Source organism: Ascaphus truei, chromosome 16, assembly GCF_040206685.1.
Source record: "Ascaphus truei isolate aAscTru1 chromosome 16, aAscTru1.hap1, whole genome shotgun sequence".
Classification (NCBI taxonomy): domain Eukaryota; kingdom Metazoa; phylum Chordata; class Amphibia; order Anura; family Ascaphidae; genus Ascaphus; species Ascaphus truei.
Window position 1 is genome coordinate 44,658,807 of NC_134498.1, and position 19,244 is coordinate 44,678,050.

Below are 19,244 nucleotides of genomic sequence, written 5' to 3' on the forward strand. Positions count from 1 at the left end.
TGGGCTGATTAAAGTTGTCCTCCACTCTAGATGTCATCAACAAGGGCTCCTTAGTAGTCACTGATATCACCCTTTGTTTACCTACAGCAGGCCACTGATTGAGCCATCTGTGCTGAAGCAGGGATATCTGTAAACCCTGATCTGTTGGTAGCTCTTGATGGCTGGAGTCATTGACTGATTGAGCCACCTGTGCTGAAGCAGGGATATCCTGAAAAGCTGACCTGTTGGTAGCCCTTGAGGACTGGAGTTGGCCACCCCTGACCTACAGTATCATATAATTTACCAATTAACAAGTCGCCAAATTAGTACACTTTCATAAAATATCGTAACTATATACACATATTCGGGGACAATACAAGGAGCTTTCAAAAGAACTATTCATCCCAAGGGCAGTACAAAGGACACGAGGTCATCCCTTAAGGTTGGAGGAAAGGAGATTTCACCAGCAACAAATGAAAGGGTTCTTTACAGTAAGGGCAGTTACAATGTGGAATTCGTTACCATGGAGATCGGGATGGCAGATACAATAGATTAGTTCAAAAAAAGTTGGGCATCTTTTTTAGAAAGGAAAGGTATACAGGGATATACCAAATAAGTAAACATGGGAAGGATGTTCATCTTGGGAGTAATCCGATTGCCAATTCTTGGAGTCAGGAAGGAATTAATTTTTTCCCCTTATGAGATATCATTGGATGATATGTCGCTGGGGTTTTTTGTTTGCCTTCCTCAGGATCAATAAGTAAGTATAGATATAGGATAAAGTATCTGTTGTCTAAATTTAGACGGCTTTTGAACTTGATGGACGCATGTCTTTTTTCAACCTCATCTACTATGTAACTATGTAACTATGTAACTATGTAAGACAGTGAGCGAAACATGTTTTGTCCCCTATTCATAGTTTCAGCATTAAACGAATTCAGAGATTTAGAGTATATATTGTGCAAAATTGCAGTGCAAATTAACTTAGTGCTTGCGAGCTCTGACAAGGGCATGGTTATTTTTTCGTTGCTGCTGCTGTATAAAGGCACATTTTGCCTGGTTTACAACTTTGGACAAAGGTTTCGCATTGCTCCAGTTCTCAGTGCAGAAGACTAAACAAAGCATACAGTATGCAGCTTGAAAGGATGAGTCCTACTGAGGACCAGATGCTAAGCTAAAGGAAGCTTGGTGAACATATACTGTATATATTCAAGTATATTTAAGCAAGAAAGGCATGTCATTTACTGCAGAGGCTGAGCAGAACACAGAACTTTAAATTACCTCCCATTGACCTCAGGCACTAAACACATTAGTGTGCACACAACACTGTTAGTGCAAGGCATGTTTAACACCACCAGTCCCTGTAGGTGAATAAATACCCATTGGTCTTCAGAATCAAACTATGTAAATATTTTGTTATAACATGTAGGAAGCATCTAATGAACCATGAACACTTCCTATTCATTCAGCTACTGGATCTTGTATGAGGACGCTTTTTTTACTCTAGATTTCTAATAAGGCAAAACATTTTCTAAAAGGGCTCTTTAGTATAGATTGATAATAGTGTGGTGGAAAAACTCAGTCCCCCACTTATTCTTTTTAGGCAAAAACAATCTGTTGAAAAACTTTATTGCAGCGGCTGCTTGCAAGAGTTACATTCACATAAAAATCAAGACATGCGTCGGATCTAACATAAATGAACTGCTCTATAGGCTCTCAGTAAGCTATCTTATACCAGAAGATGGGGCATGCATATTTAATATCACAATGTCAGCACTTATGAATTCATTGGACGTCTTACTTTTCTTGATCTTGTTTTTCATGCAGTTACTTGGTTATACATTTTGCAATATATTTTAGCAGATGAAGCAAAAAGAAAACTCATGTGCTGAGCTACCTCATCTTTCTCAAGGCCGACAGCCGGTGCATCTCTTTCTCTACAAGGGGGCAATAGATAAGACGAGGGGCCCAGCTAAACACAGAAATTGCAGTATCAGCATTAAAGAAAGTTCAAAGGGAAAAACTTATTCTGCACACACACACACATATACACACACACACACACATACACACACACATACATACACACACACACACACTGTCGCTTAACCCATAACGCAATGAAACACAAAGCATGACTCTTCCTATAGCTATTGAAAACAAAAGGCTGGTTATAGCTACATACAGAAATAATGTGAAAATATTATCCTTCCATAATAGGAAAAGCATTATTCAGAGACTGGACATTTCATTGCTTTCACGTGGGCTATCTTATTACAAGAGATGTCATACTTAAAAGCTATTATATTACTCATCCATGTCCCCCTTTGCTTCTGTTATTGAAAATTATAAGATCTCTAGTATTATCGCAGCTTGACCAAAAATTGACTTACAGAGTATATACAACCTTTTAGTTAAACAGTAAATTAATTTTTGCTTGCAATTGCTTTTAAGTCCTTTAGAGGTCATGTATTGTCAGGGGATTTGATTGATCTATTGCAAAAGTCAATAAGTATTGACTGTGCTTGTGTGTTTAAATAACTGGCTTCATATTCAGGCATATGAAAAGAGAAGCATTGATTTCTTTTTCTAAAGCAGAGTCCACATGCCTGGGTGTAATACCATCTCATTTCTTTCCTATTAGAATTGTCCTGCGATCCCATTTCTCTCATAGGGACTCCGTTTAAAAAAAAAATGCATTTCCACTTACTCAATAATTTTTACATAATTTCCTGGGGGTGAGGGGGTAATAAAAACATATAAGTGACAGTGTCCGGAGCTTCACACTTAACCAGTTTCCCAGAATCAGCTTGTGTTGGATTTATATCAGAAACGAATGCAGTGCCAGGCGTATTTCACAATCCAAAACCAACACCACTGGTATAAAAGATAATGTAAAAATATGTCTAGTGCAGCACCAATAAATAATCTCAGAGCCTCTATCAGTTAGGTACAGTGTGTTGCAATGGTTAATATGTTGCTTTGGGACGCATTCACATTTTTGGATTGAGTCTTGTGGGATATTGGGTAACCCGATGGAGGACCCAGAGGGGTTGGAAAGCTTGTAACATATCAACTACTTGGTCCAATAAAAGGTATCATACCCCCTACTCCCTCTCCCTACGCTTTGTTACTACCTGGAAGAAAGGACCAGCACGGCGACCCCACCCTTCTTCTCATTCTTATGAAATTGTCCAGTCCATGACAGCTATGTAGAGGAGGTTCTTAATCCCGGGAGCGTCAAAGGATTCAATACACCGCAGAACGCTCGGGGCTCCACAGGAGTAAAACAAGCTGTTTACCGTCACAGATATGTGTGAATGTGTTTTTATAGGGAAACAAATAATAATTCAAGAGAATAATTAATGGTTGGCTGACCGCGCTGTCGAAGCTACGCATTTTTTATGACGGCCAAATGACAAGAAGCGAAAATGACTTAAATAGTTCTGGTAAATATGAAAAAGAATGGCGTCATGTTTGCACAAAAACCACTTTATTCCCACGACGGCAAAGTCTTCCTCTGAACATCTTGTACGGTGTTTGGCTGAATTTATCCTGGTGGCTGCCTTAGTGGGAAATCATTTTAAAATAATGACCCTGAGTCTTGTTAAAAAAAAAAAAAATGCTTACATGTATATTTAAGATCATACATCATTCAAAGCTATTTACCTTTAAAAGCTTAACGCTGGAGGTTTTCTGGGTTATGGATTGTTAGCTTGCGTGAATGTCATCAAATAATAATGAATCCTGTATTCAAGAGAAACAAAACCAGCACTTTCCTTTATGTGCTTACTGCACGGGCAATTTGAAATGGCTTCACGCCTGAGTTATGATTTCTAATAAAAAAAAAAAAGACAGGGCGGATTCACCAAACAGGCCAAATGCAGAGAACACCTGGCCTTTATGGTGGGAGAACACCTGGCCTTTATGGTGGGAGAAAGCCTGACCTTTATGGTGGGAGAACACCTGGCCTTTATGGTGGGAGAAAGCCTGGCCTTTATGGTGGGAGAACACCTGGCCTTTATGGTGGGAGAACACCTGACCTTTATGGTGGGAGAACACCTGACCTTTATGGTGGGAGACCACCTGGCCTTTATGGTGGGAGAACACCTGGCCTTTATGGTGGGAGAACACCTGACCTTTATGGTGGGAGAACACCTGGCCTTTATGGTGGGTTGTAGCAGAAATGCAAAATCAACTTTGGTAGTTCTCAAAATGAGAACGAGTGTTGTGTTGCTCTATATTTTAAACAGATATGATTCTCATATGGTGCTGGCCGGTGCACTATTTTATCATTGTACAGAAATGCAGGCACTTGGTTACAGCATCAATGCTAATTAACCCATCACGTAGAGACAGAAGAAGCCCTATTGGTACTAAGTACTTGGCCCTCATGGTTGGGATCAGAGGGAGAGGCACTCAACACTGTAGTTATAAATAGTGAAGCCCACCCATATCTAATTTTTTTTGACAATATTTTTATTTGTGTGTATATATATATATATACATATATATATACACACACAAAATATATAAGGGATACAAAAAAAGAGGGAATGGGGTGGGTGGTTAGGTGGGTACAGAAGGAAAAGGGGAATTGGGGAAGGGGGGTGTAGGGGCATCATTAACTTTTCACTTGCAGCACAAAAAAATCACGGTGTGAAATTGTTTTCACCACAGTCTAAATCCACATTTACATCTGTAATATAGTACATAATTTAGTGTCAATCCCCACTCCTCTCATTTCATTCAGCCACGGCTCCCAAACACCCAAGTACCTCTCTACTGTATCATTAAGAATCGCTATCATTTTTTTCGTAGCAGTGAGTTTGCCACATTCTCTCCTTAACCCTTTGGAGTCTTGGGGCTGCTTTTTTCCAGGTGCCCAACAGAATATGAAAGGAGAGTTTCCCCTCTCTATTTGGCATGCATTGGATTATTTAGTAATGCCGCCCATGGATCAGTTGTCGATGAGGTTCCTAGAACTCTGTTCAGCATTTGGAACACCAGAATCCAAAGCTTTTTCACCTGTGAGCAGGACCACCATATATGTAGGAATGTACCTACCTGCCCGCATCCTCTAAAACACACGGGAAACACCTGACCATAGATTTTGTTCAGTTTGGATGGGGACAGGTACCACCTGTACAGTCATTTATAACTGTTCTCTTTTATGATTGTATTCATGGAGACCGAAGTAGTGGCCTCCCACATATAACCCCCACATCTCCGGGTCCCATGTCTAATCTTTTACAGGTTTTCCCTGGTTATTTACAATAAACTAATGCTGATTGTTGCATTGGGAGAGGATCTTCAAATATGCTCATTTGTACAGTAACTATGCAATTAAGAAGCCGTTGGCTCGTCAGAAGGATGCAAACCATATGAGCTAAAAAAATTACTGCAAAGCTCTCAGTAAATACATTTTGGAAAATCACAGCAACATTTCACAAAATGTACTCGATATCTAGCATTTGCACCGCTTTTTAACATTCACACGTGACGTGTACCAGAACCAGTTCAACATTACACAAAGCCAACTGTGTGGTTTGTTACCATTTTTGCAGCGAACATGCCATTAGGCTTCACATTCAGTTCAATTCTAGAGCTGCTGCCCAGAATAGCATAGGTTCTGGGTTCTGATCATATATATATATATATATATATATATATATATATATATATATATATATATATAAAAAATTTAAATGTGACCATTTGTGCACAAATATAAATATATATATATATATATATATATATATATATATATATATATATATATATATATATATATATATATACACACATACATGTGTGTGTGTATATATATATATATATATATATATATATATATATATATATATTTGTGCGCGAATGGTCACATTTAATTTTTTTTAAATTACAAACCCAAAACCGATTGAGTTCTGGCAAAACCAACGTTTTAAAACCATAACTAAAATCAGTGAGAGTACCCACCATTAATGGTTCTGCGATCTTTAAGCAATGTGCATAATTAAGTGGTCAAGGTCGAGATTTTTTTGTAACCTTTTTCTTAATTTTTTTTTTTTTTTTAAAGGAAATTAGATTTATTTGATCTCTAACTTCCTGTTCGTAAACCTCCTCAAAGTCTTTCAATATGGTATTTCTGAGCTCTGCCAAAGGTTTGCGCTTCTACTAGGAACAAATCTATGCCCTGCCCTTCAGTGGTTAGCTAGGCGCCACGCAGAGTGATGCTACATTGTGTCACAGAATCTGTGTAACCACAATCTCACACCACTCGCTATGATATTTTGTATCATTGCCAATCTGACCCTTGTTGCATATTATAAATCGATGCGCTGATTTCAACATTTTCTTCTTTTTGTTTCCAGAGAGCTGATATAGCTGTTGCCCCTCTCACCATAACTCTGGTACGGGAAGAAGTGATTGATTTCTCTAAACCATTTATGAGTCTGGGAATCTCCATCATGATTAAGAAGCCTCAGAAATCCAAACCCGGCGTTTTCTCCTTCCTCGACCCCTTGGCCTACGAAATTTGGATGTGTATAGTTTTCGCGTACATTGGCGTCAGTGTAGTTCTGTTCCTAGTCAGCAGATTCAGCCCCTATGAATGGCATTTGGAGGACAGCGATGAAGCTCGTGACCCCCAGAACCCTCCCGACCCTCCCAATGAGTTTGGAATATTTAACAGCCTGTGGTTTTCCCTGGGTGCCTTTATGCAGCAAGGATGCGATATTTCTCCAAGGTTCGTTTCATATCACTCCATCACCTTCTTGCATTTTATGGTCATATGCCGATGCCATGGTGCATATATGTCACACTTTTAATTCCAATTTATTTTTTCTCCGTTCCACTTTCCCCAAAGCTCCATCATTCAGCCACATCGCCTGCCACCATCCGCTATGTATAACTGGTATGAGCTGCACTGCCACTTATACATGCCTGCTAAAATTTATATTCACCATGTCGAGACTGTAAAATGCATAGGGGCTTTACGTTTCAGCAATGCTTGGAGGGCTACCGTGTTTTTGTTGCATATCTCATTTTACGGTCATCTGCTTGGTGCATATAACATGTGCTGCTGTGCAAAATAAGAGCCTATTGCTTTGAAAACGACATGCAACAGCAGTTTAATAACCTCAGCCTTCACGCTTGTCATTGCTCTTGCTGGCTTCTTAATTTCTGTCACTGCTTTGCAATTATCGTGCGTTTCGTTTCTTTGTTTTCCCATTGATCCCCAGTTAATTTGTCAAACCTTATTTCTTTCACACGGCGTTCATTTACCTCTGCTCACAGCTGTTAGATTAACTATCTCCTTTACTCTATATAGAAAGGCGAGCTTTGGGGAGTGCAATCATTTATTGCAAATGGATCATTGGTAATGCTTTCTGAATATAGAGTAAGCCCAGGGTGGCCAACACCAGTGCTCAAGACCCCCCGCCACCCCCAACAGGTCAGGTTTTAGCATATCCCAGCTACAGCACAGGTGGTTCAATCAGTGGCTCAGTCAAAGACTGAGCCACCTGTGCTGAAGCAAGGACTGATTAAGCCACCGATGCTGAAGCAGGGACCAATTGAGCCACCTGTGCTGAAACTGGTATATCCTCAAAACCTGACCTGTTGGGGGGGTCTTGAGGACTGAAGTTGAGAACCCCTGCAGTAAGCACTTCACGGTTATAGGCTGTTTTGGGAGTTGGGTTGTATAGCAGTTCACTCATTTTTATAATAACATTGGAGCTAACGTGGAACACCCCCTCGGTCTCCGCCTTTCTGTTAGCCTGATAGGTTACTTACTGCCACCCTGCCTCTTCCTGCCATTAACTTCCCATTAGAAATGTTTTCCTTCAGATGTCTGAACAAAAGCTCTATATATATATATATATATATATATATATATATATATATATATATATATATAAATTCCCCGCAAAAATGCTTATTTTTGTATATATAGGTATCTTTATTTATATAGCGCCACCCATCCACGCAGTGCGTTACAGAGCTTTAACACTGACCGTATAGGGAAAATAATATACAAAGTTACACAGGAAGTTGATCAAAAGGCATTAACGCTACAGAGTTTGCCATGTGAATGGAATAACGGGAGGTTTACAGAATACAGAAAGGAGCAAATGCAGAATAAAACGCTCTAGAACATTTGATCGCAGCCGTTTCACCGTAGCCAAATGGGCCGCCGCTTCGTCGTGACTCACCCCGCCGCCGGAACCTTCCGCCGCCAGCCACATCGTCACTAAGGGTAAGTGCCTAAACCCCCCACCCTAAGACCCCCTTTCCTAAGACAGCCTATCCTAAGACATTACCCAAAAAACCCTACCCTAAGACCCCCTACCCTAAACCCTTACCCTAAAATCCCTACCCTAAGTCATTACCCTAAAACCCCCTATCCTAAGACCTCCTACCCAAAGCCCTTACCCTAAAACCCCTTACCCTAAGACCCCCTACCCAAAGCCCTTACCCTACAAACCCCTACCCTAAACCCTCGCCCTAAAAAACCCTATCCTATGTCCTTACCCTAAAACCCCCTTACCCTAACCGCTTAAACCCCTTCATTTTACCCCCTACCCTAAACAGCATATAAACTTACCTTAGACGCAGCCGGCGGAGGGGGTTCCAGCGGCGGATTGGCTGCGGCTCCATCTGTGGCAAAACGGCTTCAATCAAATATCCCATTCTGGTATACAACATTATTTGAAGCGGCAAGTGCATCAGGAGTACCAGGGCAACATTAACCAGTGCTTAGCTGAGGAGGCGAGATTATAGGCGTGGCATGAAAATAAGGAGGGAAGTGAACTGGCAAATACTGGGGGGAGGGATTTCCACAGGTAGGGAGCCCAAAGTGAACCAGTTTAGAGACGCGATAGTTCTGTAAAGACGAAAGGAGCAGAAAGGAGAGATGGGGTCTAGCGGGAGATTAGAAGAGATGCAACATGGGGAAGAAGAATATATTGTTATATTTCATATTATTCATATTATAACACTGTGATGTTCATTCGTTGATGATGATAATCCCGTTCAGTGCTGGTTTGTTTTTCATTGACTTGTGAAATCCAGGCCAATAATCTTCTGGTGGATTTCTTTAATGTATGAAACCACATATGTCTTAATTCTTTAAGGAACACATTAATTCTGAGCTCTTTGCAAGCTTCTCTTTGTCTTGTTTGTCAAATTTGTGTTTTTTTTCCCCAAGTCTGCATTGTTGGTAAACTTAACATACTGTGAGGGCATTAAATCTGCTGTTGACCATGTGTTAGCCCAGTTGGAAAGACCGGCAAATAAGCTTTGGGACATCTCATGGGAAGGTCTAGACCAGGGGTGGGCAACTCCAGTCCTCAAGGGCCACCAACAGGTCAGGTTTTAAGGATATCCCTGCTTCAGCATAGGTGGCTCAATCAGTGGCTCAGTCGAAGACTGAGCCACTGATTGAGCCACCTGTGCTGAAGCAGGGATATCCGTTAACCCTGATCTGTTGATGACCCGTGAAGACTAGAGTTGGCCAGTCAACTACTGACCAACTGATTGAGCCACCTGTGCTGAAGCAGGAATATCCATAAAAACTGACTTGTTGGTGGCCCTTGAGGACTGGAGTTGGCCACTCCTGCTCTAGACATCTTTCATATTGTAATGTTTTTCACTGGTTTGTCCGCAAACATTATTTATGGGTTTGCCATTCGATTCCAGAGTAAAAAGGACGCCTTCCGTCGTTACTTGCCTTAAAATTGGTTATGGGAACCAACTCTTGATTTTCATATTTACCAACCCAGAAGTGAACTGGATTAAACTGTTTAAGAACAGGCTAAGAGGGCAACGTCTTCTTTTGGGCCATAAGGTGTGAACAGCGACAGAACATTGACGTTTTTCATGTCAATAAACATTGAAGTCTATTTTTAATGTTGCCTTTCTAGATTTGGTAAATATATTTGTGATCCTATTGTTAACAGACAGTTAGGCACAGATCCACCAAGGGGTGCTAAGCTTTAGCATGCCTCAGCACCCACTCAAATGAATGGGAGTATAGGCATGCTAACCCTTACCACTCTTTTGTGGATTTCGAACTTAGATGAGAATGATACATTGTTTAAATGGTGATAAGTAGATTCTAGAATCTCGTTGTGTCTACATACCAGAGCATTCGTCATATTATTATAAACTTGTGTGTATGCATGTACAATTCACCATCATGATCATCTGAATCAAATATTTCATTTTAAAATCCTTCAGTAATTTATGTATTTTGGAAAACAATGAAACCAACCAAGAAAAATATTTTTTTTTCAAGTAAATTTGCCAGATAGATAAAAAATATTATTTCCATCAGTATAATGCTCTTCTTCTAGCTCCTCAAACGATGACTTCTAGATTGTAAACTTTCATGGGCCCTGATCTTTAGCCCTTTTATTCATAATAACTGCAGTAGACCATGCTACCATCATTCATAGAGTAGGATTCTATTTTTCTTTCTGCTACGGGTTTCTGCCTTTGTCACTTCCAATCTGACAAGTGCTATGCATGGGAATTTAATGCTTTATCTGATGTAAGGGAAAACTTGAACCCAAAATATATAATGCCTGTTCGTTTCAGACCTACTCAGCCATGTTGAACACATGACTGCTTGGTTAGTGGTTTCAATAACTTCCAAGGTGTCTATAATTACCTGTGTACATCTTGTTACCAGGTTTGTAACACGTATTTTGACTTTATTGTACTAGTTATTGTAGGGAATTGTTGATCTACAAAATGTCATGGTGTAAATAGGCAGCACGGCTAAAATAATGGGCTGCTGAAAAAGTATAGCATCAAATAACATGGGTTCCAATGCAATAGGTTGTCAGGGTTATGGAGCCTTACTACATTAACTAATATTATTGCATACTAAATAAGGGTCATAGAGCAGGATTACTAAATCGCGATGTGCGGTCTCGCACCGCAATCTTGTGTTATCTGTCAGTGACTTTAAAGGCTGGTAACACTGGGCCATGGAGTGATACCCAACATTGTGGCTTAGTTCCTGAACAAAGTGAGAAAAGCATTTTCTAAATTATTATGTTTTTCGTTTGTTACTTTTATGTGACTGGAGGTAACTATGCCAGTTTGTATCTCAACCAAACTCCCCACTGTATATATAGATATACATACATATATACATATATACACATAAACACACACATATATATATATATATATATATATATATATATATATGTATGTGTGATTTTATGTGTATATATGTATATATGTATATATGTATGTATGTATGTATATATATATATATATATATATATATATGTATGTATGTATGTATGTATATATATATGTGTGTGTGTGTGTGTGTGTGTGTGTGTGTGTGTGTGTGTGTGTGTGTGTGTGTGTGTGTGTGTGTGTGTGTGTGTATATATATGTATATATATATGTGTGTATATATGTATATATATACCCCAATATAAAGTGCTAAAATCAGTAAATAGTGTTTAAACTGTGTTACACTACTGACGGTGCTAGGGATAATAGATAAATGTGAACATGTAGAAAAAAGATATCTCTGTACAAGCACTCTAGCATACAAAAGTGTTAATTTATTGAATGCATCACATACAACATATATTAATTAAAACCATGCCACAGTGTCACTGAACCTGAGTGATGAAATTGAAACCTCAATTTAAATATTTAATATATATAAAAGTTCTTCAGTATTAGGTGATACCTTTTTTATTTGGACTAACAATTTATGTCATAGGACAAGCTTTCAAGAGTTCTCCTCTCTTCCTCAGGTCGGCAATACTGATTAACAAAGGAATATGGCTAAAATAGTGTAAGGGAGAGCAGGAAGAAGAAAAAAAAACCCAAAGAGACAACAGATATGTACTTTAGATAAGGTTAGGCAGAGATACACAAATCCTGAAGAACTCATTAATTCTGGACTAACACGGCTATTTCCGTTGTGTGTGTGTGTGTGTGTGTGTGTGTGTGTGTGTGTGTGTGTGTGTGTGTGTGTGTGTGTGTGTGTGTGTGTGTGTGTGTGTGTGTGTGTGTGTGTGTGTGTGTGTGTGTGTGTGTGTGTGTGTGTGTGTTCGCTTCAGAAAAAAACCATGGTCTGAAGAGGAAGCGTGATACAAGGTGAAAAGAAGTGCGCAACTACATTCAATTACACAAAGTGAAGTGTTAAAGTGATATTTAAATAAATCAATACGTGACCTTTGGACACTGGTATAGGAGCGTCTGCAGCCGTGAAACCAGGGATGGCTCAAAACACCCCCTACACGTTTAGACAAAATACACAAAAACACAGCGCACAACGCTCATAGTGCATTAAAAGAATATTATTCAGATCAAACAGTACAGGTAAGTATTATGCGTACATCAGGGTAGATAAAAACCAGCATGTCAGGGGTTAATGTTACCCATGCGCCAAACAGATATCCAGATAAGATGTCATCTAGGTAAGTGCAGCTTCCCGCCTCTGGATCTCTCAGTCACGAGCCAATGTAGACAAATCCTGGATAATCCCACTCCTTCAGATGGAAAGTCCAGTGAACCCGTGGTGAGCGAGGGAGAGAACCGCTGTAGGGGTTGATCTCCTGCGGTAGTTGGATACACACTCGCAGCCCTCCGATCCTTGACTTCCGGACCTCTGACGTCAGTGGACAGCGACACCGCAACTTGCGCTGCAATCTCCTCTCCAGTAATGGAGACTGGGTCCGTCGTAGTGGGATGAACAGTTCAAATGAAAGTAGCTAAAAACCTTTCCAGCGCGTTTCGAAACCCCACGGTTTCTTCCCTGATGAATATCGCAGTGCGAGTTGCGGTGTCGCTGTCCAGTGACGTCAGAGGTCCGGAAGTCAAGGATCGGAGGGCTGCGAGTGTGTATCCAACTACCGCAGGAGATCAACCCCTACAGCGGTTCTCTCCCTCGCTCACCATGGGTTCACTGGACTTTCCATCTGAAGGAGTGGGACTATCCAGGATTTGTCTACCTTGGCTCGTGACTGAGAGATCCAGAGGCGGGAAGCTGCACTTACCTAGATGACATCTTATCTGGATATCTGTTTGGCGCATGGGTAACATTAACCCCTGACATGCTGATTTTCTCTACCCTGATGTACGCATAATACTTACCTGTACTGTTTGATCTGAATAATATTCTTTTAATGCACTATGAGCGTTGTGCGCTGTGTTTTTGTGTATTTTGTCTGAAGAGGAAGACATGTTGTAGCACATTAAGGTGAGTTGTCAAAGAGTGTATTACACAAAACGAAATTCCAATGTTTTGGTTCAACTAAGGACCCAGAGTGTTGTACATACTGTACATGAATAAAAGTACAGATATACATATAACCCCATACCCAAAAGTGAACCCAGAGCCAAAAACCCAGTGAAACCTGTGGGTGGGGGGAGAAGGCATAGTCATCCTCCGGTGTTGCAAGGCAACAGACATAAACAACCCAGCAGAATGTGTTGTTGGTGCTGAAATAAAGATATAAATGCAATCACAGCTGCTGGAAACAAAGTATATGTATGCTGCAGTCAGCCAAGCAAAGACATGGTAACATAATATCAAAAGGAAAAACGGCTATATAAAAATGAATACAATCTATCAATGGAGTATTGTGAAACTAGGAGGAGAAGCCACATAATGACTAACACTATACATAAATATCCTGCAAACTCTATACTCATGGAAACAATAGTAAAAGTAAGTTATATAGAGTCAGTGAGGATTATGCACACTAACTAAAACCCAAAAGAATCCACTTTAAAATGTCAATTGGCTGCACATCCTGAACAACATACCCTATGCTATAACGCGTCCATCAAATACAGCATGGCAATACCAGGAGGTAGCGAAATGTTCTGTCCATATTGATCCCTGCAAGATACAGAGACCTGGTAATGCTTTAATAGCCAATATCCAATACTCAATGCACGTCGAGGTGGAATGAGTGGAGAGAACCGTTGATACCCAGCCAAATATTTTGGAGTCCAATATCATTGACTCATATGGTACGGGTCCAATGCCATCCAGATCCGTATGCGCCCGACGTGAAGCTGCTGTAATGGAGCAGCTCTGATTGACTACCTGGAGGTTACATAATATCATGAACCGTCCACTTTATAACCTGCAATAAGCAGAGACCAGGTCGTTGCAGATATTGTTTATAGGCCCAGGTGAGCAGCCTGGTCAATAAGTCCCATAATCATAGTTCGTTGGTTTGGATATCTCAACAAGGCAAGACGAGGGCAGACTTCCAACTTGTGCGGTGGAGACTCACACAAAAGAGCAATTTCAGGGCAAGCAGCCAATTTACCTTACTCTTTCGAGTTACGTATTCTGTCCATGACATCTGCCTTCTCCTGCCTTATTAGCTCCTCTCACTCCTGACTACAAGATGTGACGTCACTGGGCCAATAGTCCGTGAAGCGCCGACGTCAACGTCACAGCGCCGACGTCACGGCGCCGTGACATTGACGCTGCATCGCTCTGATTGGAGGCTTTCAGCTGACAGCGCGCTCAGAAACAGGTTCTGCTGTCGGCTGAAAATCCCTGCGCCTCAGCACGTCTGCGGACGCTCACGGGAGATCCCTCTCAAGACATCCTCATTGAGGATGACGGGGCTGATGGCGGAGCATCCACACGGCTCAGTGCTGACTGTCCTTCTATGAACGCAGCCTAAGGCTAAGGCCCCGGTAACTCAGCTGCAACGCGCGCCCGCGAGATTGGCGGCGCGTGCAGCCGATTCCCCGGTCTGCAGCTCACTGCAGGAAGAGAGACCAGGGGGGCGTGGCGGGGGAGTGGCGGGGGCGTGGCATGACGTCACCCGGCAGGTTTGCCCACATTGGCTGAACCGCCGGGGGGCGTGTCTTATCGCTCATCGCGAGTCCTGCTCTCAATTCTATTGAGAGCAGGAGCAACTCTCGCCCCAGCGCTGCGGCCCCACCTCGCAGCGGGCCTGGTGCCATTGTGGGGAGGGCTCTAGTCCGTGCAGCGTCCGCCACAGCGGGCGCTGTGGTAGGCAGCGGGGGCAAGGCTTTAGTCTGTTGCCTGGTAACACTGGGGGGTGAGCTTCTGGGTTTCATTAGCTTTTTGGCTCTAGGTTTACCTCTAGTTATAGATGTGTGTATGTATGTATATCACAAGAGTGAAGAAATGAAAATGGCGATGGGATGGATATATCACAAGAAGAAATTACCATTATTGGACAAAGATGATACTCACCTGGATTCCAAGAGAGATTAAAAGACCAAGACGATGACCAAAAGTACGAATGGACAATGAAATCAGAAAGGAGGCTGCAAACACAGTACCTGGGAGATCATTAGGGAGGCTTCATCCAGCAGTGGGTTGACAAGGGCTGAAGATGGTGATGAGATATATACATATACACTTTTATTCATTTATGGAAAACCCTGATGAAGGTTCCTTCATTTAATTGACAACTTACCTTGATGTGCTTTGTCTTCCTCTTCACACCATGGTTTTGGGTGAAGTATACAGCACCTTTCTTTATTACCTATGATACGTGCTCTCAACTGTATATGATTTTATGATTTATTTATTTACATAAGGTGTGCTTGATATTCTGATATATATATATATTTTTTATGTGTGTGTATGTGTGTGTGTGTGTATATATACATATACACACACACAAATACACACACACACACACACACACATATGTACTGTATCTATAATCAATTTGTTCAATGTTATGTAAAACCAAAGATAAGATACTACAATACAGGGGGTTAATTCCCACTCTCTTGTCAAAACGTATGCAGCTTATTTGAGCAGTAAAGACAAGCATCATTGCATCATTGGTTCTGAAAGAAGCAGAGGCATCATTTTTGGTTCACTGCTCCTGAGGTTTTCCATTTTACATATTTGCTTGGATCCTTAATTTAGTTGTCATTTACTTCTGTGCTTCTTCTTAACCTCCTCTCTCAAGGTACGCATACTGTATGTTGTTTGTTTTTCATACTGTATATTTTCTTTTAAGACATTCTTTCTGTGCATCATATAAACCATGCATGCAGTGGATTTTCTGAATCCATGATAACATGAATATATGCATTTTAAATCATATTTGATTGAATTATTTATACTCGTGTTAAATAAAAACACAGAGAAAACGAATTGTATAATGACGAATGCATCATTAGAATACACATAGATCAAAGAGGGCAGTAGCATCTACAGAAAGACATAGTCCCAGCCTTATCCATGTTTTAAACACATTTCCAGGCGTGGTTAAAAGGCTTCGGGGGAGATGTACCAGCGTAAAGAAAGTCTACTTAGAACTTTGTTTCGGCGCATTGCTCCATTTTCTGCTCCCGTTTGCAAATTGTTACCCGGAAACATGGAGCAGTGGATTTTGTTTTTTAAGTAAATACAAGATAAAAATGTGATGCATCTCATTACAATCTCTGCATCATGTAACTCCTAGTGTCACTCCAAATCGCAAGCTGACGCAACCGGTGCAAAACTTGGAGCAAAGTCCTTGAAACAGTGGCGCAAAGAGACGTAAGATGAAAATAACCCAATTAGCATCAATTTTGCTCCAATGATGCCTTGATACAGCACCTGCTATAGGGCTTCTTCTGTACCAGCTATAGGGCTTCTTCTGTATCAGCTATAGGGCTTCTACTGTATCAGCTATAGGGCTTATACAATATCAGCTATAGGGCTTCTACTGTATCAGCTATAGGGCTTCTTCTGTATCAGCTATAGGGCTTCTGTATTAGCTGAAGGGGGGTATCAATAGAAATGGGCGAATCTTTGGGACGGATTTGGATCCGCAGCGGGTCGGACGGGTACTTTGGTCCGCAGATGTATCTCCAAAAGGGCGATTCGCGATTTGTAGATTTTTTTATAATGATTGCCAATACACTCGGCGGGTTCTGCAACCCATGGACAGATTTGTCGCCTCCAATCCGCAGATTCAGTAATCGATCGGTGGATATTTAAGAATACGCCAACGGATGGCTGAATCCGCGGTTTGGATGTTACAAATCCATCCACGGGTTGTATCCAACGGCGGTTTTTGATGAATCTGCGCAGATTAAAACTGACCAGATCCGTTTGCGGATTTTACACCGGAAAAATGGGTTTTGGGGTGAAAATCCGGGAAACTAATTTGGGGTGGATTCGCTCATCTCTAGATATCAATCTGTTTTCAGCCCAAATTCTGCATTTACTCCCTAAAAGAAGTATTTTTTCATTGAAAGCTCCCTATTCCATGTCAAACTGTTTTCATGGTGCTCTTTGTTATTTGTAATTGAAGGAACTTTTACATGAGTACATTACACCGGCTAAATTCAAAAATAAATGCAATCCAAGGAATTAGAAGATCTTATTGAAAGGATAACTATGCTTTGCTATATGCAAGATTGTCTGACTGTTAATCTAAGTTTCCCAGCTGCGGGAACAACCGGCGCACGAAACGGCGCCAAATTTATTCACGGGGGGAAAAAATGGAAATCAGGGTTATATATTATTACATTTGGTTTTAGGAGGGGGCAAAACTGGCATGAGACCCCACTCCATTTCTGCGTTGGCAGAATTGTCAAATATTTGGGTGGCTTTTTATCGAGGTTTCTTGGCTACACAACTGGGAGAAAACAAGTGCAAAATGCAGTGCCCGATTATTTGTTTTCAATTGGTCGTTCTCCTTTTAAACACCGGGGTGTTGCTGTCCCACGCCGTGTCCCCAGCTGGGAGGCTTTTGATGCCTCTTTTTCTATATCGAAGGCTATCCTGAATTATCAGGATAAATCTCTAATCTTCTTTCTCTTTCAGATCTCTGTCGGGGCGGATAGTTGGAGGTGTCTGGTGGTTCTTCACGTTAATCATTATCTCTTCCTACACTGCCAATTTGGCAGCTTTCCTTACAGTGGAAAGGATGGTGTCACCTATAGAAAGTGCAGAGGATCTGGCCAAACAAACAGAAATAGCTTACGGCACTTTGGATTCAGGATCTACCAAAGAATTTTTTCGGGTAAATTTCTTGATTTTTGTTTTGTTTTGTGTTTTTTTTTTTATTTAGATTTAAATAGGATTTGGGCCCATCAGATAATGTGTTAAATGTTCTCTAAGAATTGCAAAAACAACCATGTGGAACACCTGAAGGCAATTACACTAATGTTTTTGGTGATGTACCTGTGGCTGGGTATACATCGAGCCTCTAAGTGTTGCAATTTGGCTTCTGTATTAATGCCCCACAATGTATCAGGAGAACAAGAAACTGAAGACAATATTATGTTTCAAACCGAATTCACATTGTTCCAGGTAATTGCAGAATAAAAGGGTAAGATATGGCAACAAAACAAACACACAGATTCCCTTGGCAGGAATATAAATAACTCACACCTTTTCAGGCGAAAGCCTTTTGCAATGTGTTGAACGGAATGCCACAACTCGCCACAGCCAACTAGCCACTAAGGTAAGTTATTAAGGGGTTAACTTTCAGTGTTTTAGGGTAAGGGGTTAAGCTTTTAAAGATAAGGGGTTAAGTTAGGGGGTTAGGGAAAGGGCTTAATGTTAGGGGCTTTTAGGGTAAGGTTAGGGGGATACCTTTGTGGCGAGATAGCCGGCGGTGAGCTGCCCTCGATGGCTGATCGGTGGCGGTAAGTTTGGGGGCGGAGGAGTGGGGCCGTGGTGGAGTTGGAGGTGTGGCGCGGTGGCGAATGAGGAGGGGTGGGGCAGCGGCGGCAGAGGAGTGGGGTTGGAGGACCAGGTGTGGGGTGGTGGCAGTGGCGGAGTGGGGCGGTTGAGGAGGAGGAGTGGGGCGGCAGAGGAGGAGGAGTGGGGCGATGGCAGTGGCGGAGTGGGGCGGTTGAGGAGTAGGAGTGGGGCGGCAGCAGAGGAGGAGTGGGGCGGAGGAGGAGTGGGGCGGCAGAGGAGGAGGAGTGGGGCGATGGCAGTGGCGGAGTGGGGCGTTGAGGAGGAGGAGTGGGGCGGCAGCAGAGGAGGAGTGGGGCGGAGGAGGAGTGGGGCAGAAGAGGAGAAGGAGTGGGATGGCAGTGGCGGAGGAGGGGGACAGCGGTAGCAGAGGAGTGGGGCAGAGGAGGAGGACTGGGACGTGGCGGAGGAGTGGGGCAGAGGAGGAGGACTGGGACGTGGCGGAGGAGTGGGTGGGTGGCGGAAAAGGAGATGGGTGGCAGAGGAAGAGAAGTGGGGCGGTGCCAGAGGAGGCCTGGGGTGGCGGCGGAGGAGGAATGGGGCTGCGGAGGAGGACTGGGGTGGCGGT

General features: G+C 42.0%; 1 protein-coding gene across 11 annotated transcripts in view; it reads left to right on the plus strand.

Moving 5' to 3' along the window:
* Positions 1-19,244, plus strand: part of GRIA3 (glutamate ionotropic receptor AMPA type subunit 3) — a 184,842-nt gene that overhangs the window by 146,122 nt on the left and 19,476 nt on the right. For 8 of the 11 annotated variants that reach the window (XR_012788424.1, XR_012788423.1, XM_075573403.1 and 5 more), the window contains exons 11-12: positions 6,351-6,724; positions 17,795-17,993. Coding sequence is in view for 6 of the 11 variants with exons in the window: in XM_075573403.1 (XP_075429518.1) it covers positions 6,351-6,724; positions 17,795-17,993 (573 nt within the window). In the remaining 5 variants the exon portion in view is untranslated. The remainder of the gene's footprint in view (positions 1-6,350; positions 6,725-17,794; positions 17,994-19,244) is intronic. The other 3 variants (XR_012788427.1, XR_012788426.1, XR_012788425.1) reach the window with 1 other exon arrangement.